Here is a 21,605-nt window from a genome sequence, read left to right as displayed (position 1 = left end):
GGTCATCATAGCTGTGATCAATTGGATGGCTCCACATGTCAATTGGTAATCACTGATTTTTGAGGAAAAAAATTGGTGAACAATTGATGAGAAAATTACATTCACCAATTATGGTTTTAGTTCATTTCTTAATATGAATTAGCTACGGGGTCCAGCTTCATACAAGAAATGAGCTAAAAGACATCTAACTGAACCCTTGTCTTTGGCAAAACACAAGCTTAGTATTATTCTCTACGGCCATCTTCACAACCTCACCAACCAAAATCCATGATGAGCTGCTGCTGAAGTGGGGAAGTGAGGAAGGAGAATAAAATCTAACAGACAATTCTCCATTAGTTTGACTGCTTTCTTGGAGTACTAGTGTTTAGATTTTGTGTTAGAGAAATTACTCTTGGAATAAGTCTACTGTGCTTATACAACAATGGCAGCAACAACAAATACAGACGAAAAGGAAAAAGAAGAAAGAGATCAGTGTTGATGGATCTTACAGAATAACTATGGCAATCCTCTGTTTTCCAAAATAAATACGAGTATCCTTCAAAAGAAAAAAAGGATGAATGTGAGATGCTGGAAAGCTCAATTAGATGAATCCCTGTCTTTCCTCCCTGCAAGAATCATGGAAATCTGGAGGCCTCTACTGAATGCCTGATTGAAGAGCAAGCGGGTTTGGAACTCTGACACAAATGGAAACCATGATAATATGACTATCGGCAAGAAGATTATTAGTCCCATTACGTACTCATAAGCCCTTCCCAGCTCCTTTATTGATTCCCAGAATCCTACACCCTTAATCATAGGCCTGCATGCTTGTGCAATCTGAAAGGAGTAGGGGAGGAGAGAGAGAACAACGTATTAGGAAGAAAAATTCTGAATACAAACTAATGAAAGCATTTCCAAGAAACACATCAGCCAAAACAATGGCATGATAAATTTCATTAGGGTGAAAACTTCGGTCAACAGGAACACATTGTTTTTCAGGGATAAATGCAACTCAAATATAGATATAGAAAACATAGTTTTTGCCAATACTGCCATTTCAAGTAGCAACAGTATGTGTAACTATAAAATCACAACTTTAATTTGTTGCAATAATGATCATAAAACTCCAACTTTAAATCACACTTCATATTAGAAAAGCAAAGAAGAAAATAAAGAAAATTATGCATATTGTGCCACATAAGCACAAGAATCCAATGTAGCACAAAGCATATCAATTATGACAATAGTTTCAATTCTAGATTATGTCATTTATTTTTCGTTTTTGTAACATTTGGAAGAAGAATCAAAATTTTGATATAGAAGTTTTAACTTTAAAAGTCAAGGTAACCATATTGTGTTTAGATGCTATATATATAACCTTGGACTTTTAAAAGCTAATATAAGATTATCATGATGGCTTAGTTGTTATGCATGCATACAAACTACTGCATGTTTCTAGTTTTGGAATATGCAGAAGTTTGAAACTTGGAACTTACAAGAAGAATGGCCCACCCTGTGGGCAGGAAGGCAAGGACTGCAGCAAATAAATCAGATACTGTAAGGCCACATACTACAAATAACACAGTCATGACTGATATGAAGCCAAGGAATAAAAGTCCTTTGAGGATCCTGAACATTAGCTGAAAGTCGGTACCAAATCTTCGTCTACCCATTGATACCATCTATAGCAACATGGAAAACAAGCAACCAACATGAGACCAAATGAAAGTCAGTTAAGATAGAAGGAAGCATATCATCTCCATGGACAATGATGCTCAAAAAGGACCGAATGTCTTACATTATATATTGAAAGAAAAATAGTAAAATGATAAAATGCAGATAATAAAAATGATTTGATTTTTAACAAGGAACATTGTGTTTCGAATGTCTGCATTCTGCACCCCAAGTGTCAGATCAAGAAGTCCAACAATTACTCAAGCTACTTTGAAACACACTCATTTCACATTAATGAATTTATTACATTTACCTTTAATACCAGAAGAGCAGTTGCCATAACTATCCATGACAGTCCATATACCTATCCAAAATAAAAGATAAACAACCAAAATGCAAGGTGAGATATGGTACAGTTATTGATATAATAAAAGAAAAAAAAAATTGCGGAGATTAAAAATGATACCAGCAAACTCTTGCTGCGATGTGCTATATCGAGCTGGTAAACAATTCCATATTGATAAATGAAGAAGCGAAAAGCAAGAATTATCTCCAGCACTCTCCCCCTGATATTTGTGCTTTTCAGGTGTTCTTGTTCTATATCCCACCAGGACTCCCAGCTTTTATCTTGTTGGATACCAATACCACCACGATTTCCCATCCACCTCTTCCAATCTGTCCAATCATCCACTGTTTTCTGCCACTCAAATCCAGATGGATTGAAAACAGAAGGAGCAAATAACCAGGAAGCAACCAGGAACCACATGGAGAAAGTAACGAACAAATAGATATTTGAACTACGATATGATTCTCCATAGATTTGATATACAAGCAACAACATAAGCAGCTCCAACCCCTTCACAAAGTGACTTCGTGAGTACAGCCTGTAGTTATCACCAAACTTTGCATGGAAAACAACAAACCCACGTCCAGTGGCCCGGTACTTAGATCCTCCATGCAAGATTGTTCTTCCAAAAAAATGTGCTTTTGTCCCAAGCTGGAATGTAAAGAATACAGAGGCCAGTTGCAGCTGCATTATTACAAAATCAGCCAGTGCAGTGCGAAACCCTCTCTCCAGACCAATTTCCATAACCATGGGTAGCACCAACAACAAGCCCAGCTGAAAGACAGCTGGGGTAGCCAATGCCTCCTCGAGGGCCTTGCTCTGATGAATGCTTGGGTCCTCAAGAATTGACCTTTCCAGCCCACTCATAACCATATATACACGTCCATATAAGAATACATATACAGTAAGAACGGTAACCTGAAAAAAGATTACATTAAAATCAAAATCAAACACATACTCTGAACACTGGAGAAAAAAGGTTCTTCTACAAGCACATCCAAGAAACATAATTAAACTAGTATGCACCGTCCTAGTGGCCCAACGTGATTAGCATTCTCCCAATTAGGAGAGTAGAAAGGTCAAATCTCTGACTTCACTGTTGCTTCAATGGATGGAATATGACCTATATTTTTACAACCTCAAAGAATTTTGACTTTCTTTATCTTGTATCTCATATAGTTCTATTTTGCAAATAAGGATTGAATTCCTAGGATCAAAAACCAGGAACAAAGTTCAGCTTCTTCCAGATATCTAACCCAAAAACAAAGTGCGCCTAATGGAAATTTTCTAAATGATGCATATGTTCAATCATTGTTTGTTGTTGTTGTTGTTGTTGTTTTTTATAACAAACAACAATTTCATTGTATTGAAATATTAAGTACAAAGAAGGATAAAAAAAGACAGATAAGTGTGTATACTAGTCCAAAAAGTCAAATCTAACTACGATTCAAGAGGATTGATAATTTGAAAAGTCAATCAATTCTGATAATTTGAAAATTACCAGTAACTACTCCATTTAATACCACTAAATATGTAGGGGATGAGGAGGTAACATTCAAACAACAATGGAGATGTTGCTTGCATTGATGAATCAGCAACTGGTTGGTCTGAACCTGACACCCTATTGATCCGATTCTGACTTTTAAAATAATTTTCAGTTTTTTGGTATTATATTTCACAGTAAATAGTGTTTTCAACTCTCATGACAAAACCCCTTCGCCTCAAGCACCCTAGCCCATCAAATAAGGAATGTTTTCTTCCTTGGCTTTGATACCATGTTAAGAGAGAGAGAGAAGAAAACCTTGATTCTCATTCATGTGGTGTCTACTTACAATTGAGAAAATATATATATACAAGACTAGGAGTCCTAACTACCATACATGTGACCTATATTAAAAAAAGGAAAGATTGTACACTATAAATTCATTATATTCAACAATAACAAAATGAAGACAATCTGAGCCAAGTAATCTTTTTTTGACAGACATAAGACTGAGGGAAGTGACTATAAGAAATCATATCGACTAAAATTAGGAAGAATTGTTGAGCTTTTTTCTACCCATCATACTAGTTTAATTATCTGAATGACTAGAAAACATGTAAAAACATAAGATATAATATAAGGAGATCTGTTTGGTGGACAAACCATGCTACTAAAATAGAAGCCAACTGTTGTAAAGTAGAATGACAGCATTCTATAGAAGTCAAACCGCCGTCCAAGCCGGTAAACATCACGACTAAGTGTTTGCTCCCCATTTCCATTTGCAACCTTAGCCTCAAAAAGTGATATCTGGTTCATCCCTACATCACGTCCCTTGCCTACTTGGATGTATTCGTGATGTGTTATATATCCCCCACGTAAAATTGAATTGAAACCTGAAGATTTTTACACTATCAGCTGTGGGATAATATTTGTTAAGCAGTCACCTGTGATGAACCAAACAATTACCTGAGAATATATCTTCGCTTAAGTTTATTATTTTTGAAGCTTTGCTTATGCCACCTCTTGTTATGTGAAAGAGTCTGTCAAATATATCAGGATGACCATAATGGAACCGCACTCTGTAAATTTAGGATGTTTCTCAATTAGAAAGTCACACGGGAATAAATGGAAATAAGACAGATTATATTCAACCATATGAGGAATTTCAAGAATCCTTAACAAATTTGATGTTCCAATATAAACAAGAAAAAACAGAAAGAATTGTTATTCAAAACACAATAAAATGCAAAAACAATTCCGATGCAGGTTACTTTAAATTTATGTTCTAAGAGAATAAAATTGAGACATATCTTCAAAGCTTAGAAGTAGATGAAATGTGAGTTTATCATATAATGTTTGCATCTCCATCCATCTATTGCATTTTTGCAGAAATATTTTAGTCACAAGGACAGTGTTATCAGTATGGGGCAACAATGAAATAAACAGGAAAATTTTATAAATAAATTTTATGGTTGTCGGGCATTGTGGAAACCCGTGGAATTTGAAAGACTTAATTTTCTATTGACATTGTTTAGATGAGTACACTCCCAATCTACACTCTAGCTTAAAAATAAGTCATTTCACAATCATGCAGCAACTCTGTAGGCCAGGTTAGTTCAAAGGCCAACAGATCCCAAGCCTAAGGTTATATGGGCTGTCCCCTGCCAAACTGAACCCTACCTCTTATCATTGTCTTGACCATATCTTAGGGCACACCAGTCAAAGTTGAGCAATTCAGTTTAAGTTGGATGAATTACCATTTTTTCCCTTTGCAGATCAGGAGCATTTTGACCTATGTAGGCATTGAGTATTAAATACATTATGTTACATAAGTGAAAGTAACTATTAGTCATAATATCTTTCTACATGCATATGGTATAAAGGTGTATAAAATAGGTCATGAATGAGTAAGAATACATTGACTTAGGCTTCAACCTAAGCTCAATGCAATCTCAAGCTGATCTGTTACATCTAATTTGTAAGCAGAAAGGTTCATGCATTAGTGCTAGTTTGACTCATGCTATATCTAGCACAACCAACCAAATTTGGAATGCTATTTCTGAGTTTCAATTAGTGGCCTCATTTATGATTTTTTTGGTGATAAGGATGGTGCTTCCATGTTGAATTACTTTTTTATTATTTAATTTTAAGATAAAGAACCAGCTTATTTGTTCAAATTCTAAGCAAATATTGGGGTTTTCCTTCTTTTTTTTTTTCCCCCTTTTTTTTCTCCCTTTTTTTTTTCCTCCTTTATTTATTTTTTTAATTTTTTAATTTTTTATTTTATTACATATTCTTTGTTAAGACATCTATCAAATTAGCTCATCTATTGTGAATGTTCTCTGATTAGAAGAGAAAGTCATTCACGAGTCTTGACTGAGTTTCCTAAATTCCTAGAGTGAAGAGTTTCAAGATTGTAATTATTTCTTTTCCTGCCTTCTACATGATTCTTGCAAGCTATCTAAGCAAAGAAAAATAATTAAATAGTTTGTATCATTCCAGAATTTCAGAGTTTTATCAGCTTCTTTCTGCTCAGATTTGGTTGAAGTAATTTCCCAACAAATCAAGCACACAGCTTGGATGAATGGTAGTACTCCCAGTTTAAAGGTGTTGGTGATCTCCAACAACCCCTCTTAGCTTCAACACATCCCAAGCTTCTGGAGAACTTAATTTCTTAATCATTTAATTTAACCAGAAAAGTTTTACAGGGTATAAATACAAGATTTGTACAGCTATTAGAGGACCAAAAAAGTCCAATATACAAGTATTCAATCCCTAGAATGACTCCATATCTACTCCCTACCAAATATACACAAAACATTGACTAAACCAGATTCTATGAATCTAGACAGATTCTATGTTGCTCCTACTAACACTCCTCTTAAATTGATTCATAGATGTGCATTCCCAGCTTGTCAGCCTTAGATTCAAATGTGATTGTTGACATTCCTTTTGTGAAAATATCTACGAGCTGTTATTTGATTGTTACAAAAGGCATGAAAATCTGCCCATTCTCAATTTTTTCTTCAATGAAGTGTCTATCCACCATAACATGTTTAGTACAATTATTTGAACTGGACGATGTGATATACCAATTGCAACTTTATTATCATAATAAATCTTCATTGGTTCTTTGGGCGCCAATTTAAACTCTGAGTAGTCTTTTAATCTATAAGACTTCACATATTCTAAGCCATAGCCCAAAATTCCGCTTCAGCATTGGATCTTGCCTCAACTGTCTATTTCTTGCTTCTTCATGTAACATGATTGCCTCCTATAAGGGGCAATATTCTGTCATTGATCTTCTATCCATAAGAGAGCTAACATAATCTGTGTTTGTATAGGCTTCTATTTTGAGGTGACCATTTTTGGAAAGCAGGAATCCCTTTCCAAGAGTAATCTTTAAATACTTTAAGAGTAATCTAATGGTGAGTGCATAAACTAGCTTATCATAGTTACTACATAGGCTATGTCCAACCTTGAATGAGATAAGTAAATCAATTTTCCCATAGGGTGTCTCTTGTATCTTCGTTTCTCACCCTAATTTGTGGTTGGATCATTGGGTGCCTTTGCCAGTTTACAACTAGGCATTCTAGTTTCCTCTAGTAAGTCCAAGATGTAATTTCTTTGAGCCAAAACTATATCACTATTGGACCTTGCCACTTCAATTCCAAGAAAGTATCTTAAGTTCCCTAAATCCTTTATCTTGAATTCACTTGCTAGTCAACTCTACAAACCTTTGATTTCTTCCATGTCATTACTAGTAACAATGATATCATCTATAAACTTTTTCTTTAATTTATAAACTTTTTCTATTTTTGAAAGTTCTCAAAACTAGATGGAAGATGTTGTATACTTCCTCCCCTAACTTTCCACATAGAAAAGTGTTTTTTCACATCAAATTGTGTAATGGCCAATCTAAATTAACTGCTAAAGATGATAAGATACTAATAGAGTTCATTTTCACAACAAGGGCAAATGTTTCTCGATAGTCATTGTCATAAGTTTGGGTGTAAACTTTACCAACTAACCTACCTTTATGTCTCTCAATAGATCCATCAACCCTATATTTAATAGTGAACACCCACTACTAACCCATTTTTTTCTTTCTCTTTGGTAATTCAACTACTTCCCATTTTTTAATTTTATTTAAAGCTCTCATCTCATGTATTGCTTCTTTCCACTTTAATCTTTTAAAGCCTCTTGTACATTTTTTTGGACTAGATTTTAAAGATAACCAAGTGGTGAAAGCCTTGAAATTAGGATTTAGACGATGGTATGACACAAAATTGGAAAAAGAATGTTTTGTAAAGCTTGTAACTCCCTTCCTTATAGTAGTAGGAACATAAAGATCAATATCAAACAAAGGTGTTGGCAAAAAAAGAGTCAAAATTACCTGCTTTGGGTTTTAAGATTGGTTATGAGAGAGAGACATAGGATCCATTACCTTGTTCTAGTTTCTTCTTGACTAAACCAATGGACTTAAAGGATTAGATACATTTTTGGCATGTTTCATTTTTTATATTTCTTCGTAGCTTCATCCATAGTAACAAAACTCTTCTTGGTTGTAGAGTAAAAACACTTGTATCACTTTTGTGTAGGTGAATAACCCAGAAATATGCACTTAATCATTCTAGCATCTATTAGATTGTATCCTATTTGGAAGATGAACAAAGGTTACACACCCAAAAACCTTAAGAGAAAGGGATCCAAAGAGATTAACACTGGGAAAGGGTGTTTTTAGAACCTAGATAAGAGTTTTGAATTTTAAAGTCTTAGAGAGATGCAATTTATTAAATAGGTAGTAATGAAGACAACATCCCTCTAGCAAATTTTAGAGACATTATGGGTAAACCATAAGGGCTCAAGCAACTTCCACTATTTTTTTTTTTCTTTCCCATTTCATTTTGTTGAGATGAAATATTTAAAAAATATCTTTTCCATTATTTGTTTGAAAAGCTTTAATTTTGGCATGAAACTGATTTGAATCTAATGTAGGACAACCCTAGAACAGTTGCCTATATTCAAAAGTAGGTGGGTTAGGGTTTTGATTTTAGAGTATAAGGAGAGGAACAATGAATAAAGTTTATGGTAGAGAAAAATAAAATAAAAAAATAGAGAGAGAAGAAACGATTAAGAAAATATGGAAACCTTAGAGTCTCACTAAGGCCTTCTCGAAGTCTCACCTAAAAGAAAATCAATGGAATTTCACCATTGAGGGTTGTAACAATTGCAATGAAAAAAATATAATATTATTAACATCAATCAATTCATCCTTTTGATTTACATCAATTACCCTTATTTATAGGCTTCTCTAAGAAATCCAAAGTCTATTAGGATTCTAATTACCTATTATGACTCTAATTCTTATTATCTTATAACCTAGCTAGATAATCCTAATTTGACTCCAACAAATACTAATGCTAATTTAATTGCAACTAATACAAATTTCCTTTCTTGATATATATTTCAGAGATTCATCCTCATCAAAATCATTGTGTGAAATGATTTGAAATTTGTGGCAACTTACGATTTCTCTTTGAGATGTTAAGTTGAAGTTATGCACACACAATCATCAATGAAGATCCTAACCTTACTTGTAGGATTTACAAAGGCATTCCTATTGAGTATTAGTAACCTTTGAGTGTGGCCATAGAATTGAATATCCTAACCTTGTAGGATTTACAAAGGCATTCCTATTGAGTATTAGTGGCCTTTGAGTGAAAGGAGACCAATAAGGAGAACAAACATTTGTCCTTTCTTCTTCTTTTAAGTTAACTGCTTTTAATGTGGCCATAGAATTGAAGATCCTAACCTTACTTGTAGGATTTACAGAGGCATTCTATTGAGTATTAGTAACCTTTGAGTAGAAGGAGAATAAACGATTGTCCTTATTAGGCTTTAAAGTGATAGGGAGGGCATTAAAGTTTGCTATGCGAATTCAGAAAATTGTTGACTTAGCAATCATGATGTTTCTTTGGTAGGAAGCCTAGGCCAACGATCTAGGTAGTGAATCCTTTGGCTAAAGGACAAGTTATCTTGGTGGATATCTTTAGTAGAGAATTCCTCTCTTCTAAGATTTTCTGTTGCGTGTTCTCTAGTGGGGTCTTTTGGGTTTCCTAGTTGTATGTTCTTTTAGCTATTATATTTCTGCAGCTTGCTTGAAGGGTTACTCATCTTTGCAAACATTATTTCTCCTTCCTTTTGAACAAAATTTTTCCTCTTTGCTAGTGGAGTGGGGAAAGGGGGAGAGGGGGAGAGAGAGAGAGAGAGAGATTGGGGTTTGGCACCCATGGAAACTATTCTCTATAATTGATGGAAGCTTTGTACAAGGAACTTGGCATCCATGGGAGCCATTGTGTCTCTCTAACTAATGGAAATGCGAGAGATAAAATAGTTTTATACACAAAATTTATTGATTGTAGAAGATTAAAATAGGGTCATTAAAGAGATTATATTCAAAGAGAAATTTGCATCTAATAGATACAAACAATCAAATACACATGTCAGAGAGCAATAACTAACAAAAGAAGAAATGAATTATAGCAAGAGTATTCCCAATCATTATAGACTTACATCAAATGGCTCCATTGACCTCTTACCATTATACATTAGCTGGATACACTCATTGGGCATATTGTTGAATGTTGCTTGCTGAAAGTACTCTTTTAGCTAACTAAACTAGAGAAGACTTAATTTAAGCTAGCACCAAGATAAAGTGATGTAGGAAAACCCTAAAATGGTTGTCTACAATCAAATAAACTGGGCTAAGTTTTCAATCTTTTAGGATTTAAGGAGGTGAACAAGAATAAGATTATAACAGGAAAAAACTAGAATACAAAATGGAAAAAAAAATATGAAGAAGAAAGATGGGAGATCTTAAAGTCTCACTAAGCGTTTCTAGGAGTCTCACCTAGAAGAAAAGTAATAGAGTCTCACTACTGAAAGTTGCAAGGCATGCAAATGAACTTAAGACTATTTATCATCAACTATTAATCCTATATAACATCAATTAGCCTTATTTATAGGCTTTAGAAAACCTTCAAATTTGAACAAAACCATGAAAATAGAAACCTAACCTATGTAGTAACTCTTATTAGACTTTTATTCCTTTCCTAAAACTATTAAATCTTTTAAAAAAACAAAATGAAAGAAAACAGATTTTTATTTATTTTTATTTTTTATTTTATAGAAACTTAGTGGGTGTTTGGTAAATCAACCTAATGACTTAATATGACTCAATGACTTAATTTAAGTCATTAAGTAGATTAAGCATGTTTGTTAAAATAACTTCATATCACAACTTGAAGTTAAAAATAATTTTAAGTATTAAGTCAAAATAGTTAACTTATTCTTAATCTCAAATCTCTTTTACCTTATTTACCTGTATTTAGTGAAAATATATTTTACAACTATGACTCTACATTCACAACTCATTTTTTATAGTAAAGATTTTTATCGCTTTCTCATGTTTCTACAATACTTTAAATATGAATGTTTAACAAATAAATTTATTCCTTAAGATTAATGGAAATATAAATTTTAGTTAAAATTAATGAGGGTTAATTTTGCCAATTTGATGATTTAAAATAAATTTTTAAGTTAACTTTACCAAACAACCATAGTACTTAAAATAAAAAATAAGTATATTAACAATACTTATTTTTTATTTTAAGTATAAATTTTTTTATTTCAGCTTCTCAATATGCAGCAGAAATGATTTACATAAAAATATTATAACAATATCATATTCCTAAGAATAGTCGAAACTAACAATAAAGAATTGGATGATTTTGTGCTTCAATATTAACAATAATTATTTTTGGATCTTTTTTCCACTCAATCAAGCAGTATTAATATTTTGATCACTTGATGAGTAAAATCTTAGGCTGAAGAAGTCATTCAAAATTATTTGGTTGTTAATAGAATCATCTCAGCAGGACATTCCTGCTGTACCAAGTTGCAGTTAAATTACAATCACACTATTTCTCTCTCTTTGAGTATAATCTTTACCTCTGGGTTTATGTATTGGTCTGCACATTTGGATCATAATTTTTTACTCAAATTACTATTGGTTTGTACATCCAAGTGTATTTTACATTTTTCTAACTGTTTACAAACTTTTCCCTATTTTTATCCTTATTTTGGTTTGACAATGTTTCAAAATGTTTTCCACCACAATTTTCAGCTTCAATGAGCGAACTTTGGTTTAGAATCCCTGAATGCTATTACTTAATACCATCCCCATACCTATTCATAGGTGACAAAATGTCAAAATGATCAAATCACTGAAATATTTGTAAATATTAATATGTTGGATGTAAAACAACATAACATTTCATTCAATAAAGAAACTGTGATAGGCTCACCTCAACGGATTTGCCAAAATTCGTTGTCCAATAGTCACAAAACTAGTCTCTTGATTGGACATGAACCATGCAAGTGATGAAACACTGTAAAACAGAAGGAGAAAATAAGCTTACACTAGCACATTGACATTACCGCACATAATACTGTTTTGTGGATTGTTCCATTTCACTCCTGCAATGGCATTCTTCCAATTAAACTATATGAAAAATAGATATAAGCTAACACTAACCTTCCAGTAAATATATGCTCCCTTAAACCTAATATTGTAGGTTGTCGGTGCCCATGGCGACGCTTCCGAAATTCTTCCAATACATTTCTCATTTTGAAAGCTTCTTCGAGGTAATTATCCTTTAGACAAGGATCACAATACACAATCAATCAAATTATAGTGTATCTTCTTTGAAGAAAGGACAATATGGAAATTACCTGATTCATGTCTATGGTTTGCACAGCTTCTCCACGAGTGAATATAATGGCATGATTTTGATTTTCAGGTTTCCCTTCACCTATTTCGGTTGGAGGACCTGGGAGCTTGATACGATATACTTCCTAAAAGGCAAGGGATTATCAAATAAGAGATTTTTTTAAAGAATATTAAGATAAGAGAAATTTGAAGTTTTCACACATGAATAAGATCAGCATTAGCTTTTGGAAAATTTTAATTCACATTTCACATGACTTTTCCTGACATAATGATTTGTTCTATGTTCAAAAAGGCAAGGAGCTATACATTCCAATTATCATATATGTTTCTTAAGCCCAACCAGCCATTAGAGGAGTAGATATCTACAATGAAATGATGAAATATAAATTGATGGATTAGCTCTTAGTAGAAAAGTAGTTATGTTAACATTCCAAGGTATATTACTAAGGTAAATTCCAGAATACATTCTTTGATGGGTGTGATACCATATTTCCCAATATTGTTAAGGAAGTGTTGCCTAGGCCATTGCTTTATGTTGATGGAGTTTAATCACATTGGACGCTACCTTGTTCCTTCTGTATCCTTGCTTCATAAGACCACTCTTTTTTGTTTTTACATGTTTTTTTCTTTTTACGACTATGCCTCCTTAAAGGTAATAAAAAGGTGTTTTTATCTTTTTATGACCATGCCTCATTAAAGGTAATAAGAAGGTCTTCTTGAAGAGCCTTTGTTACAAGTAGACACATTCCTGGTGTGGCCATGATTCCTAATAAAATTTGGACAAGAGAACTCTTTCAAGATAAAAGAGTGATCCTTTAGGGGGAGTTCAAGAAAGACTATGATTATAGTTGGCTAGAGCTCTCTACAACATATTTTGGTAAGACAATTTCTTGGCTCCAAATAGACTTGATGGTGATTAGTGTATTTTTTGTCAACAGTGAGGATTATTGCTCTGAAACTAGAGGGAGGAGGGGTTGAATTAAGGCTTCTAGAGGTCTCAAGTGAGTGAACCCTTAGGTTTGACTTTGGGGGGAGGTGCAACTGTCATAACATTTGCATGAACAAACATATATGAGGTATTGATGAAAACTGAAAAACTTGTACAGTTGCTATCCAAGTAGGGTAGAAGCAAGTTACTCCAAACACCATTGGAGCCAAGATATCTTAAAGGAGAAATTCAGGAAAAGATCTTTGCATAAACTGAAACCAGAAAATTCTGGTTAATTACTTATTATATTTCTTCTAGAAAAAAGGTTCTTACAATGAGTACATTCTTCTACTTTTATAATGCCAGCCCTCAACTACTTTCTTATGATTTCCAAGATCTAATCGGTCGCCTTCATATATTCATTTATTATAGTTCTAGTAAAACAAGACTACCTTTTTGACTTTTAATTTAATGACAAACTTTTCCCATGAAAATTTTTGACCGTTCAAACTTGCTATTAATGCTTGTATTAGGTATGTACTATGCAGTAGTTGCATTTCCATGCTTTTAGATTTTTTCAACCACTACATTATTTATCTTATTTTTTGCAAAAAACCTTTAATAATCAAATTAGCATGTTTGTTAATTGTTGTTCACTTCAAGGATGAGGAAACCTAAGCATGGAGATCCATCAAATAAATTCATGGAAGTGCTTTATAGATTCCCCATACACCATCCACATACTCTTCCTTACCTTTTATAGTATAGTCTTGACTATATTGGACAATGAGTACCCAAACGATGAGAAGGACCATCAACCATTGTGGAAGACCATAAATCGTGCTCTAAAGCATATCATGTATCATTTGCGCTCTTTTTGTTTCATCTAAACTGCAGGTGTTTGATATGTTTACTGAAAGGAGTATCTAATCTAAGCTTGAACTCAATAACATGCAAGTTGGGAATAAAGAATATATTTGAACCAACTCGAGGGAGAGTGTAGGAAATGTAGAGAATCTCCAAATCTTAGGGCATGATTAGCTCTAAATGAGCTATTTTGGCTGTATATTAGTTGTTAATATTAGTTGGTAGAATTAGTCAACTACTGCATAGATTAGCACAACTACAACAATCAACTATTGACTGGGACAGTTGCAAAATTAGTGATTAGGACAGCTGTAAATTGAGTGTTATACTCTTGACACTTTCTATATGTGTGTACTATTTTCTGCTCAAGTGAATGAATTGGTTTTTTCAACCAATACATACATACATACATATATATATGTGTGTGTGTGTGTATGTATGTGTATTTCAAATGGCTATAATCCAGACCTCCTCCAAATTGACAAGTTCAAATGTGGCCTTAATATTCAGCAAAAATAAAATAAAATTGAATCACTATCATGTTTGTCAATACATACCTCATCTAACTTATCCCCTCCCTTGACAAGAACAGAGTAATAAGCCTTCTCTGCTTTTCCACCCACCGTATCCTCTCTCTCATCAATGTAAGCAACACGTAAACTTGGGTACCTGTATAGTTTTTATGGGACTCAAGAACCTTTCAACATTAAACCAACAGTTCACTATAAATAATATAACTTACGTCAACATGAGATTGAGAATATTAGTATAGCAACTTCGATCCCTAGTATCTTTGGAGACCTTTTGAGCACCATAGAGTTGGCAAGAGACCACATAGGTGAACTTCAAATCCGCACGAGCTCGTGAAATATCTACCCAAGCCTTATGCTCAGGCTCATTTATATCAATAGTCCGAAAACCATCAAAAATAGCTGCAAAGGGAAAGAATAAATAATTTGTGGGTCAAAGGAATTCCCCTTAGCAGGAAATCAACAGGACACAATGTTGACTTGAAATGATGGAATATGTATGTGCTAGATTATCTACCAGTATCCCCTGCAGATTCCAGGAAGCCTTGCAGTTCTAGAGCCTGCCTGTAGTACATCATCCCTCTCACTGGAAGAAACATATATATAGAATGTCATAGATTAAGCAAAAAAATCCATTAACAATACCAGAGTGAGAAAAGGCGGCAGGCATTCCTAATTGCCCAAACCTGTTCTAGTAAGTGTCTGCCCTCTGCAAGAAACCCACTGGCGAACTAATTCCATCCTGTCTTTGTTAGCATATCCAAGTTTTGGATCCTTTAGACGTTGTTCGAAATTGGTCCACTCATCTATTTTGCAATCACAGGGATCAAACGATCAGTTCTTTTCCTATTACAAACAATAAGCATCACAATACAACATTGAGTATTTCAACCTTACCAGGAAAAATCTTCTTCAGATAAAACAAAATTGATATCCCATCCTCATTTTCCTTATTAAGTTCCTCATCAGAATAGAGAACATCTTCTTTGTAGTACGGAGTCAAAACACTAAACCATGAATTGATTAAAAAAGAAAAAAAGGAAATTAGGTTAGATTAGCAATGGTGAGCTTACTTAGCCATCAAGATCACCACTAAATGAATCATAGAAAAGGACATGCTCCCGTTAAAATGATACAAAGGCAAGAAATGATGAAGAAGAAAACCAAAACCAAGCATGTTGAGGTAGATAAACATTTCATCAAGGAGGAACAAACAAATTTCTATGACTTATATGCCAACTAATGAACAGATTGCAAATGTTCTTACAAAGGAATTGTCTAAGAAACAATTTGAGAAATTGACGGGCAAACTATCTATGTAAGATATCTTCAAACTAGCTTGAGGGGCAGTGTTGGAAAGGAGAATATTCAGCTTAGATTTATAGCTGATCTCTAAGCATCACCTAGTTGTATTTTATGTTTAAATATAGACCTAGTCAACTCTGTAAATTAGGTTAGTTGTATAATTATTCTATTCCCTTTTTAGTACCTCGTATAGCCTATAAGTAGTGTATGTGTATATCATTCTCAATCATCAATGAAATACCAATTTTTCACTCAAACAATTCTCTCCTAGTTTTCTGTTGTTTAGACTTACCACAAGGCACTCTCTTATCCTCATTGGGAGCTTGCCATATAAAAGGAGATGATTGCCTAATGTAATTGTAACGCATGGAATTTAGCCACTTTAGTAGAAAATAAAGAAATTATAGGTTATATATGGGTCTTTGTTGTTAAATACCACCAAGATGGTACTATTAAGAGGTCAAAAGCCCAAAAGTTTTTTAGGACAATACACAAACACACAATGTTGATTGTTTTGGAACCCCTTCACTTGTAGCTAGATTGAATTCAATGTAGCTACTAAATTTTATTGTTCTTTGCTAATCCTTATAGTAGCTTGATAGAAAAAAATGTACACTTTTTGAATGGTGATTTGCAAAAAGAAGTATATAAACCATAAGGTTTGTTGATAACATGAGTCAAGAAAGGTATGTATGCTAAAGAAAGTCATACATGGGATGAAATGGTCAACTCAAGCTTGGTTTAATAAGATGAGTCAAGTGGTGTGTTTTCTTATTTGAATGTTAAGGACGGACGAAGCAGTGTTATGGTAGGTCCAAACTTCCAAGAAGTCTTAGATTTGAACAAACTAAAGGCTCCCTAAATCTTCCCAATCTCTCTAAATTTTTGCAATAATAGAAATCTAGAGGAAAAAACATACTTGTTGGTGTGATTACCGCTAGAAGCTAAGGCATACAAGAGAGAGTGAGATACTTGTTAGAAGTTGAATGGGAAACCACCTCTTGGTGATAAGGGGGTAAAGTAACCTTCAACATTCCAAAGCACTATTGCAAATGATATTAGAGCATGAGACAACCTCTCAATCAGTAGACAAAAGTCCCTTCACTAAGGATCAACTAAAGCTATTGTACAAGATGCGAGATCAATCTAAATCTTCATCTAACCGTTCCTCCCATTTTGCCAAGTTAGGTAATATTGGTTTTGCATTAAATGCATCTAAAAATATTTCATCTAAACCCTAGATCATTGATTTAGGGACATCTAATCATAGTATGAATGAATCAAAGTGTTTCTTGTCCTATAATCCACATTCAAATAATGGTAAGGTTTTTGTTGCTAATAGATCATTTATCCCTATTAATAGTAAAGGTTTTGTTTCAATCTCTCCATCAATTACTTTCGATTTAGTTCTCTATGTTCTAAAAATTAATCTTTTGTCAATCAATAAAATCACAAAACCCTTAAATTGTTGTGTAAAGTTCTATCCAACTCATTATGTTTTTGAGGACCTAATTACAAGGAAGAAGATTGGCAATGCTAAGAAGAGAGAAGGGTCTCATTACATGATTTCGAAAGTGAAAGACAATGCAAGGGTTTTGATTTATAAAGCTTCTAAAAATAAAAGAGTAGAGATATGGTCAGTTTCATTTTAAACATCTGAATTTTATGTCTCTTTAATTAATGTTTACTAAATTATTTCTTGGAATTGAACCTTTAAGTTTTCAATGTCAAATTTGTGAGATGTCAAAGAGTCATTATATTCCATATCCTTTTAGTAATAAAAGATTAGAAGTTCCTTTTGCTATCATTCATAGTGATGTTTGGGTTTGCTCCATAACTTTATCTTATTTTGGTTTTAAATGGTCTGTGAATTTTATTGATGATTTCATGCGGACCACTTGGATTTACTTGCTAAAAGAAAAATCCAAAGTTGCCCTTATTAAAAAATTATCACAAAATGATTCAAACTTAAAACAAGTTCTCAGAACTAATAATGAAAAAGAGTATTTTAATTCCATTTCAGGATCTTTTTTTTTTCACATCGCTGTCCTTGGAAGGCTATTGCACAAGTCTTTCAGGGGTTTTCCTTGTTTACTCGGTATGTGGTAGGAAACGGGGAAAGAATTCGGTTTTGGGAAGATTTGTGGTGGGGGGACCAACCTTTGGGAATCTAATATCCAGGACTATTTAGAGTAGTTGTGGATAAAAACATTTCTATTTCCTCAGTTCTCGGTCCATCTCGTCCTTTCTCTTGGAATTTGAATGTCCGCCGTAACCTGTCAGATTCAGAGATTGAGGACTTAGAAGGCCTCATGCGGTCTCTTGATGATTTGTATCTTTCTCCTTTGGTCCCAAATGCCAGATTATGGCCATTATCCTCTTCAGGGATTTTTTCAGTCAAATCCTTTTTTCTAGCATTATCTCAATCTTCTGGATCTCCTCAAGACTTTCCTTCAAAGTTCGTTTGGAATTCTCAAGTTCCTTTCAAAGTGAAGTCCTTTGTCTGGTTAGTGGCACACAAGAAGGTGAATACTAATGACATGTTACAAGTGAGAAAACCCTACAAAGCCCTTAGTCCTGATATTTGTATTCTGTGTATGAAGCATGGGGAATCAGCAAATCATCTTTTTCTTCATTGTCCCTTGATGATTGGGTTGTGGCACAGGTTATTTCAGTTAGCTAAGATGGATTGGGTTCCCCCAAGGAGTATATATGACATGATGTTCATCAAATTTAAAGGCTTCGGTAATTCTAAGAGAGGGATTGTTTTATGGCAAGCTGCGAGCATCGCTCTAATTCGGGTTGTGTGGTGGGAAAGAAACGCAAGGATTTTCGAGGATAAAGCAAGGAATTCAGAGTTCCTTTGAGACTCTATTGTTTTCCTTGCTTCCCTTTGGGCTTTCTGTTCCAAGGCATTTAAGAGGACTCCCCTTAATGTGCTTCAACTGGATTGGATAGCGGCGTGTACTCCATAAGGATTGGTCCTCAGTGGGAGTTCGTTTGTTTATGTGTATTTTCCTGTAATTTAGTTGTCTTTGGTGGGAGGATTTCTCATCCTTCTTCTTGTACTTCTTTTTGCTATCAATATATCTTTGTGTCGTTTCCAATCAAAAATATTTTCTTAGCAGAGAAGTAGCAAGAACCAAGCATGGTATAGTTTTTTGCCAAATAAAGTATGTAATTTATCTCTTGGAAGAAACTAGGCTGATTGGGTGCAAACCTATCGTTACACCGATAGATCCTAACCACAACTAAGAGCAGAGATTAAGGGAGATCCAATTAATAAGGGCATGTACCAAAGAAAGGCTTATTTATTTATCCTATACTCAACCAAACATAGTCTATGTTGTTAGGTAAGAGTCTATTTTTGAAGAAGAATGATCATCTTCTTGTGGAAGCTTGTACTGATGCAAAGCCACCTCGAGTAAGAGTCTATTTTTTAATTCCATAATAGACAAGATGAAAATGCATAATATTTATGCATCAACTTGAAGGGGAGTGTCGAAAAACATGGATTTTTTTTCTTGATTTGATTATGAACTAAAATCATGGAATTTGAATATAAGATCAAATCAAATCTGTATATCTATAGTAAGATAGGAATGTTAGAGTAATTGTAGGAATTGGTTTTTATTTCCTTAGGCCATTTTTTTAAAACTATACAACTTGTATAAATAGGTTGAATTTCAAATAAATGAGAATGAATTATTCAAAATCCTAATTCCAACTCTTAGGTAACTTTCTTATCTCAACTTAGAAGACCGACTTAGAGGCATGTAGGAACACAACTTGGATGGGTTTCTTGACCTAACTCAACATTTGGACAAGCTTGGGCGATCATGTTCAATACTCGGGTTGGGCTTAGGTAAGGTTTTTTCAACTCGATCTCAATTTGGGTTGGGTTTTTTCAACCTCTCATATGCAATATTTTTGCTACTAGGAAATAAGAAACAATATTAATTAGAGGAAAACTAGTTAAAAAGAAGGGTGACATATTCTTCAAAGCAAATAGGAATAAAAATGAAAGAAAACAACCCAAAACTAAAATAACATTGGGAAAAGAGAAGCAGATTGAGCTACTAATCTGATGCTCTCTATCCCTTAATCTCTCCCATATGGATTTATTGTAATGGAGGCAAATAAGATAATAGGAAAAAACAATGATGAGGATGAGTCTCCAAGATATACATCAAGAAAAAGAATTAGTATTAGTTATAATTAAAATAGGATTAGTATTACTTATAATTAAATTAGGATTAGTATTTATTGGAGTCAAATTCAAAGTAGCCAATTAGGTTATAGGAGAATTAAAATTAGAGTCAAAATAGGTTATTAGAATCCTAGAAGAATTTAGATTTCTTAGAGAAGCCTATTAATGAAGCTAATTAATATAAACCCAAGTATTGTTTGATGATTAATAATATTATGTTTCTTGTCTACTTTGCAATTTTCAATGATGAGACTCCATGGAGTTTCATCTAGGTGAGACTCCTAGAAGGCCTTAGTGCGACTCTAAGGTTTCTTATCTTCTTTCTTTATATTTTATTTTATTTCATTTCACTCTGTCAACATAAGCTTTATCTCTTGTTCCTCTCCTTAAACCTTAAAAGATAAAAACTCTAGCCCACTTATTTGATTATAGGCAACCATCCTAGGATTGTCCTACATCAAGCACGCTAATTTTTATTGAGGTTGAAGTGCAAAATATAAAGCTTAGAAACTAGAAGGGTAAATCACTGTTATTTACGGTACTCAAACTTTATGGTAGTAGCATCTTCAAAATAATGGAAGAACCAATAGCTTTGGGATTTGACATGAAAGATACACCTGCTGAGTTCATGTGATTCAAGTGGCAAAACTCAAATATTTTCATGAAGAATAACAGTATCGTGATGATAATATATTAATACGATGAATTAGCACACAAAATGCCTTTAACGTCGAATTCATCAAAGAAAGAAGCATATTGACAACCCAACTAGAAATAATGGACGATAAACACAATAAAGCAAGAGTGCAGAGAATACTTATATTCAGCAGAACAGACCTAAAAGAGAACATATTACGAACTTTTGGAGCAGGTGGCATAATCATAAATAAGGAGTTTGTAAAGAAAGTGATACGTCGACGAGCTTCCAAATTCATAGGCACATTTATAGCAGATTCCTTGACTGTCAAAAGCAAATGGAGCCTGGTAACCTATTGAGTAAAAAAGAAAAGAACAAGATCAAAGGATGGTCACATACAACACTATTGCAAGATATTTGAAAAAACACAATGAGCACTAAATACCTTCTCCCTCCAAGCCTTTTTCTGAGTAAGCTGGAAGTGTAACTTTTCAAACCTCTGCTCCCTGTATTCATTCTGATTTCTCAAGTGGTGCAGGTGAGTTGTTTCCAGAATTCTACATAGAAAAGGGACCATAGCAAAAATGAGTCATGAAAACTCATTCTGTTGTAAAAATACAATATAATTTTGTTTTTTTTTCTTTTTCTGTAAATTCCCCCAAGTGATCCTGCATTCAGCACTTACTCAATCCCATTATACATAACATCCCGCAGGATAATCTCCATAATATCCTGCAGTGCATTGATGATGGATGAGTCCTTCTCATATTCCTCATTGATGGATGGGTCTTTCTCATGTTCCTCATCACCAAGCTGCCAATGTGCATACTTAAGCACTCAGTAGTTATAAAG

At 33.8% G+C, this 21,605-nt stretch overlaps 1 protein-coding gene across 1 annotated transcript in view; it reads right to left on the bottom strand.

Annotated features, from left to right (window-relative positions):
- Window positions 1-308: 308 nt before the first annotated feature.
- Window positions 309-21,605, bottom strand: part of LOC100242081 (callose synthase 7) — an 84,220-nt gene continuing 62,923 nt past the window's right edge. Inside the window, exons 26-42 of the mRNA XM_010658818.3 lie at window positions 21,439-21,566; window positions 21,199-21,310; window positions 20,954-21,105; window positions 15,499-15,608; window positions 15,288-15,407; window positions 15,119-15,187; window positions 14,814-15,003; window positions 14,629-14,740; window positions 12,279-12,401; window positions 12,082-12,200; window positions 11,852-11,935; window positions 4,449-4,561; window positions 4,146-4,375; window positions 2,120-2,917; window positions 1,967-2,017; window positions 1,476-1,661; window positions 309-816 (exon numbers count right to left, since the gene is read on the bottom strand). Coding sequence (XP_010657120.1) covers window positions 577-816; window positions 1,476-1,661; window positions 1,967-2,017; window positions 2,120-2,917; window positions 4,146-4,375; window positions 4,449-4,561; window positions 11,852-11,935; window positions 12,082-12,200; window positions 12,279-12,401; window positions 14,629-14,740; window positions 14,814-15,003; window positions 15,119-15,187; window positions 15,288-15,407; window positions 15,499-15,608; window positions 20,954-21,105; window positions 21,199-21,310; window positions 21,439-21,566 — 2,937 coding nt within the window. The 3' untranslated portion in view covers window positions 309-576. The remainder of the gene's footprint in view (window positions 817-1,475; window positions 1,662-1,966; window positions 2,018-2,119; window positions 2,918-4,145; window positions 4,376-4,448; window positions 4,562-11,851; window positions 11,936-12,081; window positions 12,201-12,278; window positions 12,402-14,628; window positions 14,741-14,813; window positions 15,004-15,118; window positions 15,188-15,287; window positions 15,408-15,498; window positions 15,609-20,953; window positions 21,106-21,198; window positions 21,311-21,438; window positions 21,567-21,605) is intronic.

Source organism: Vitis vinifera, chromosome 12, assembly GCF_030704535.1.
Source record: "Vitis vinifera cultivar Pinot Noir 40024 chromosome 12, ASM3070453v1".
In the NCBI taxonomy this organism is placed as follows: Eukaryota; Viridiplantae; Streptophyta; class Magnoliopsida; order Vitales; family Vitaceae; genus Vitis; species Vitis vinifera.
The sequence above is the reverse complement of the archived record's forward strand: the minus strand, read 5'-3'. Positions and strand labels throughout refer to the sequence as shown.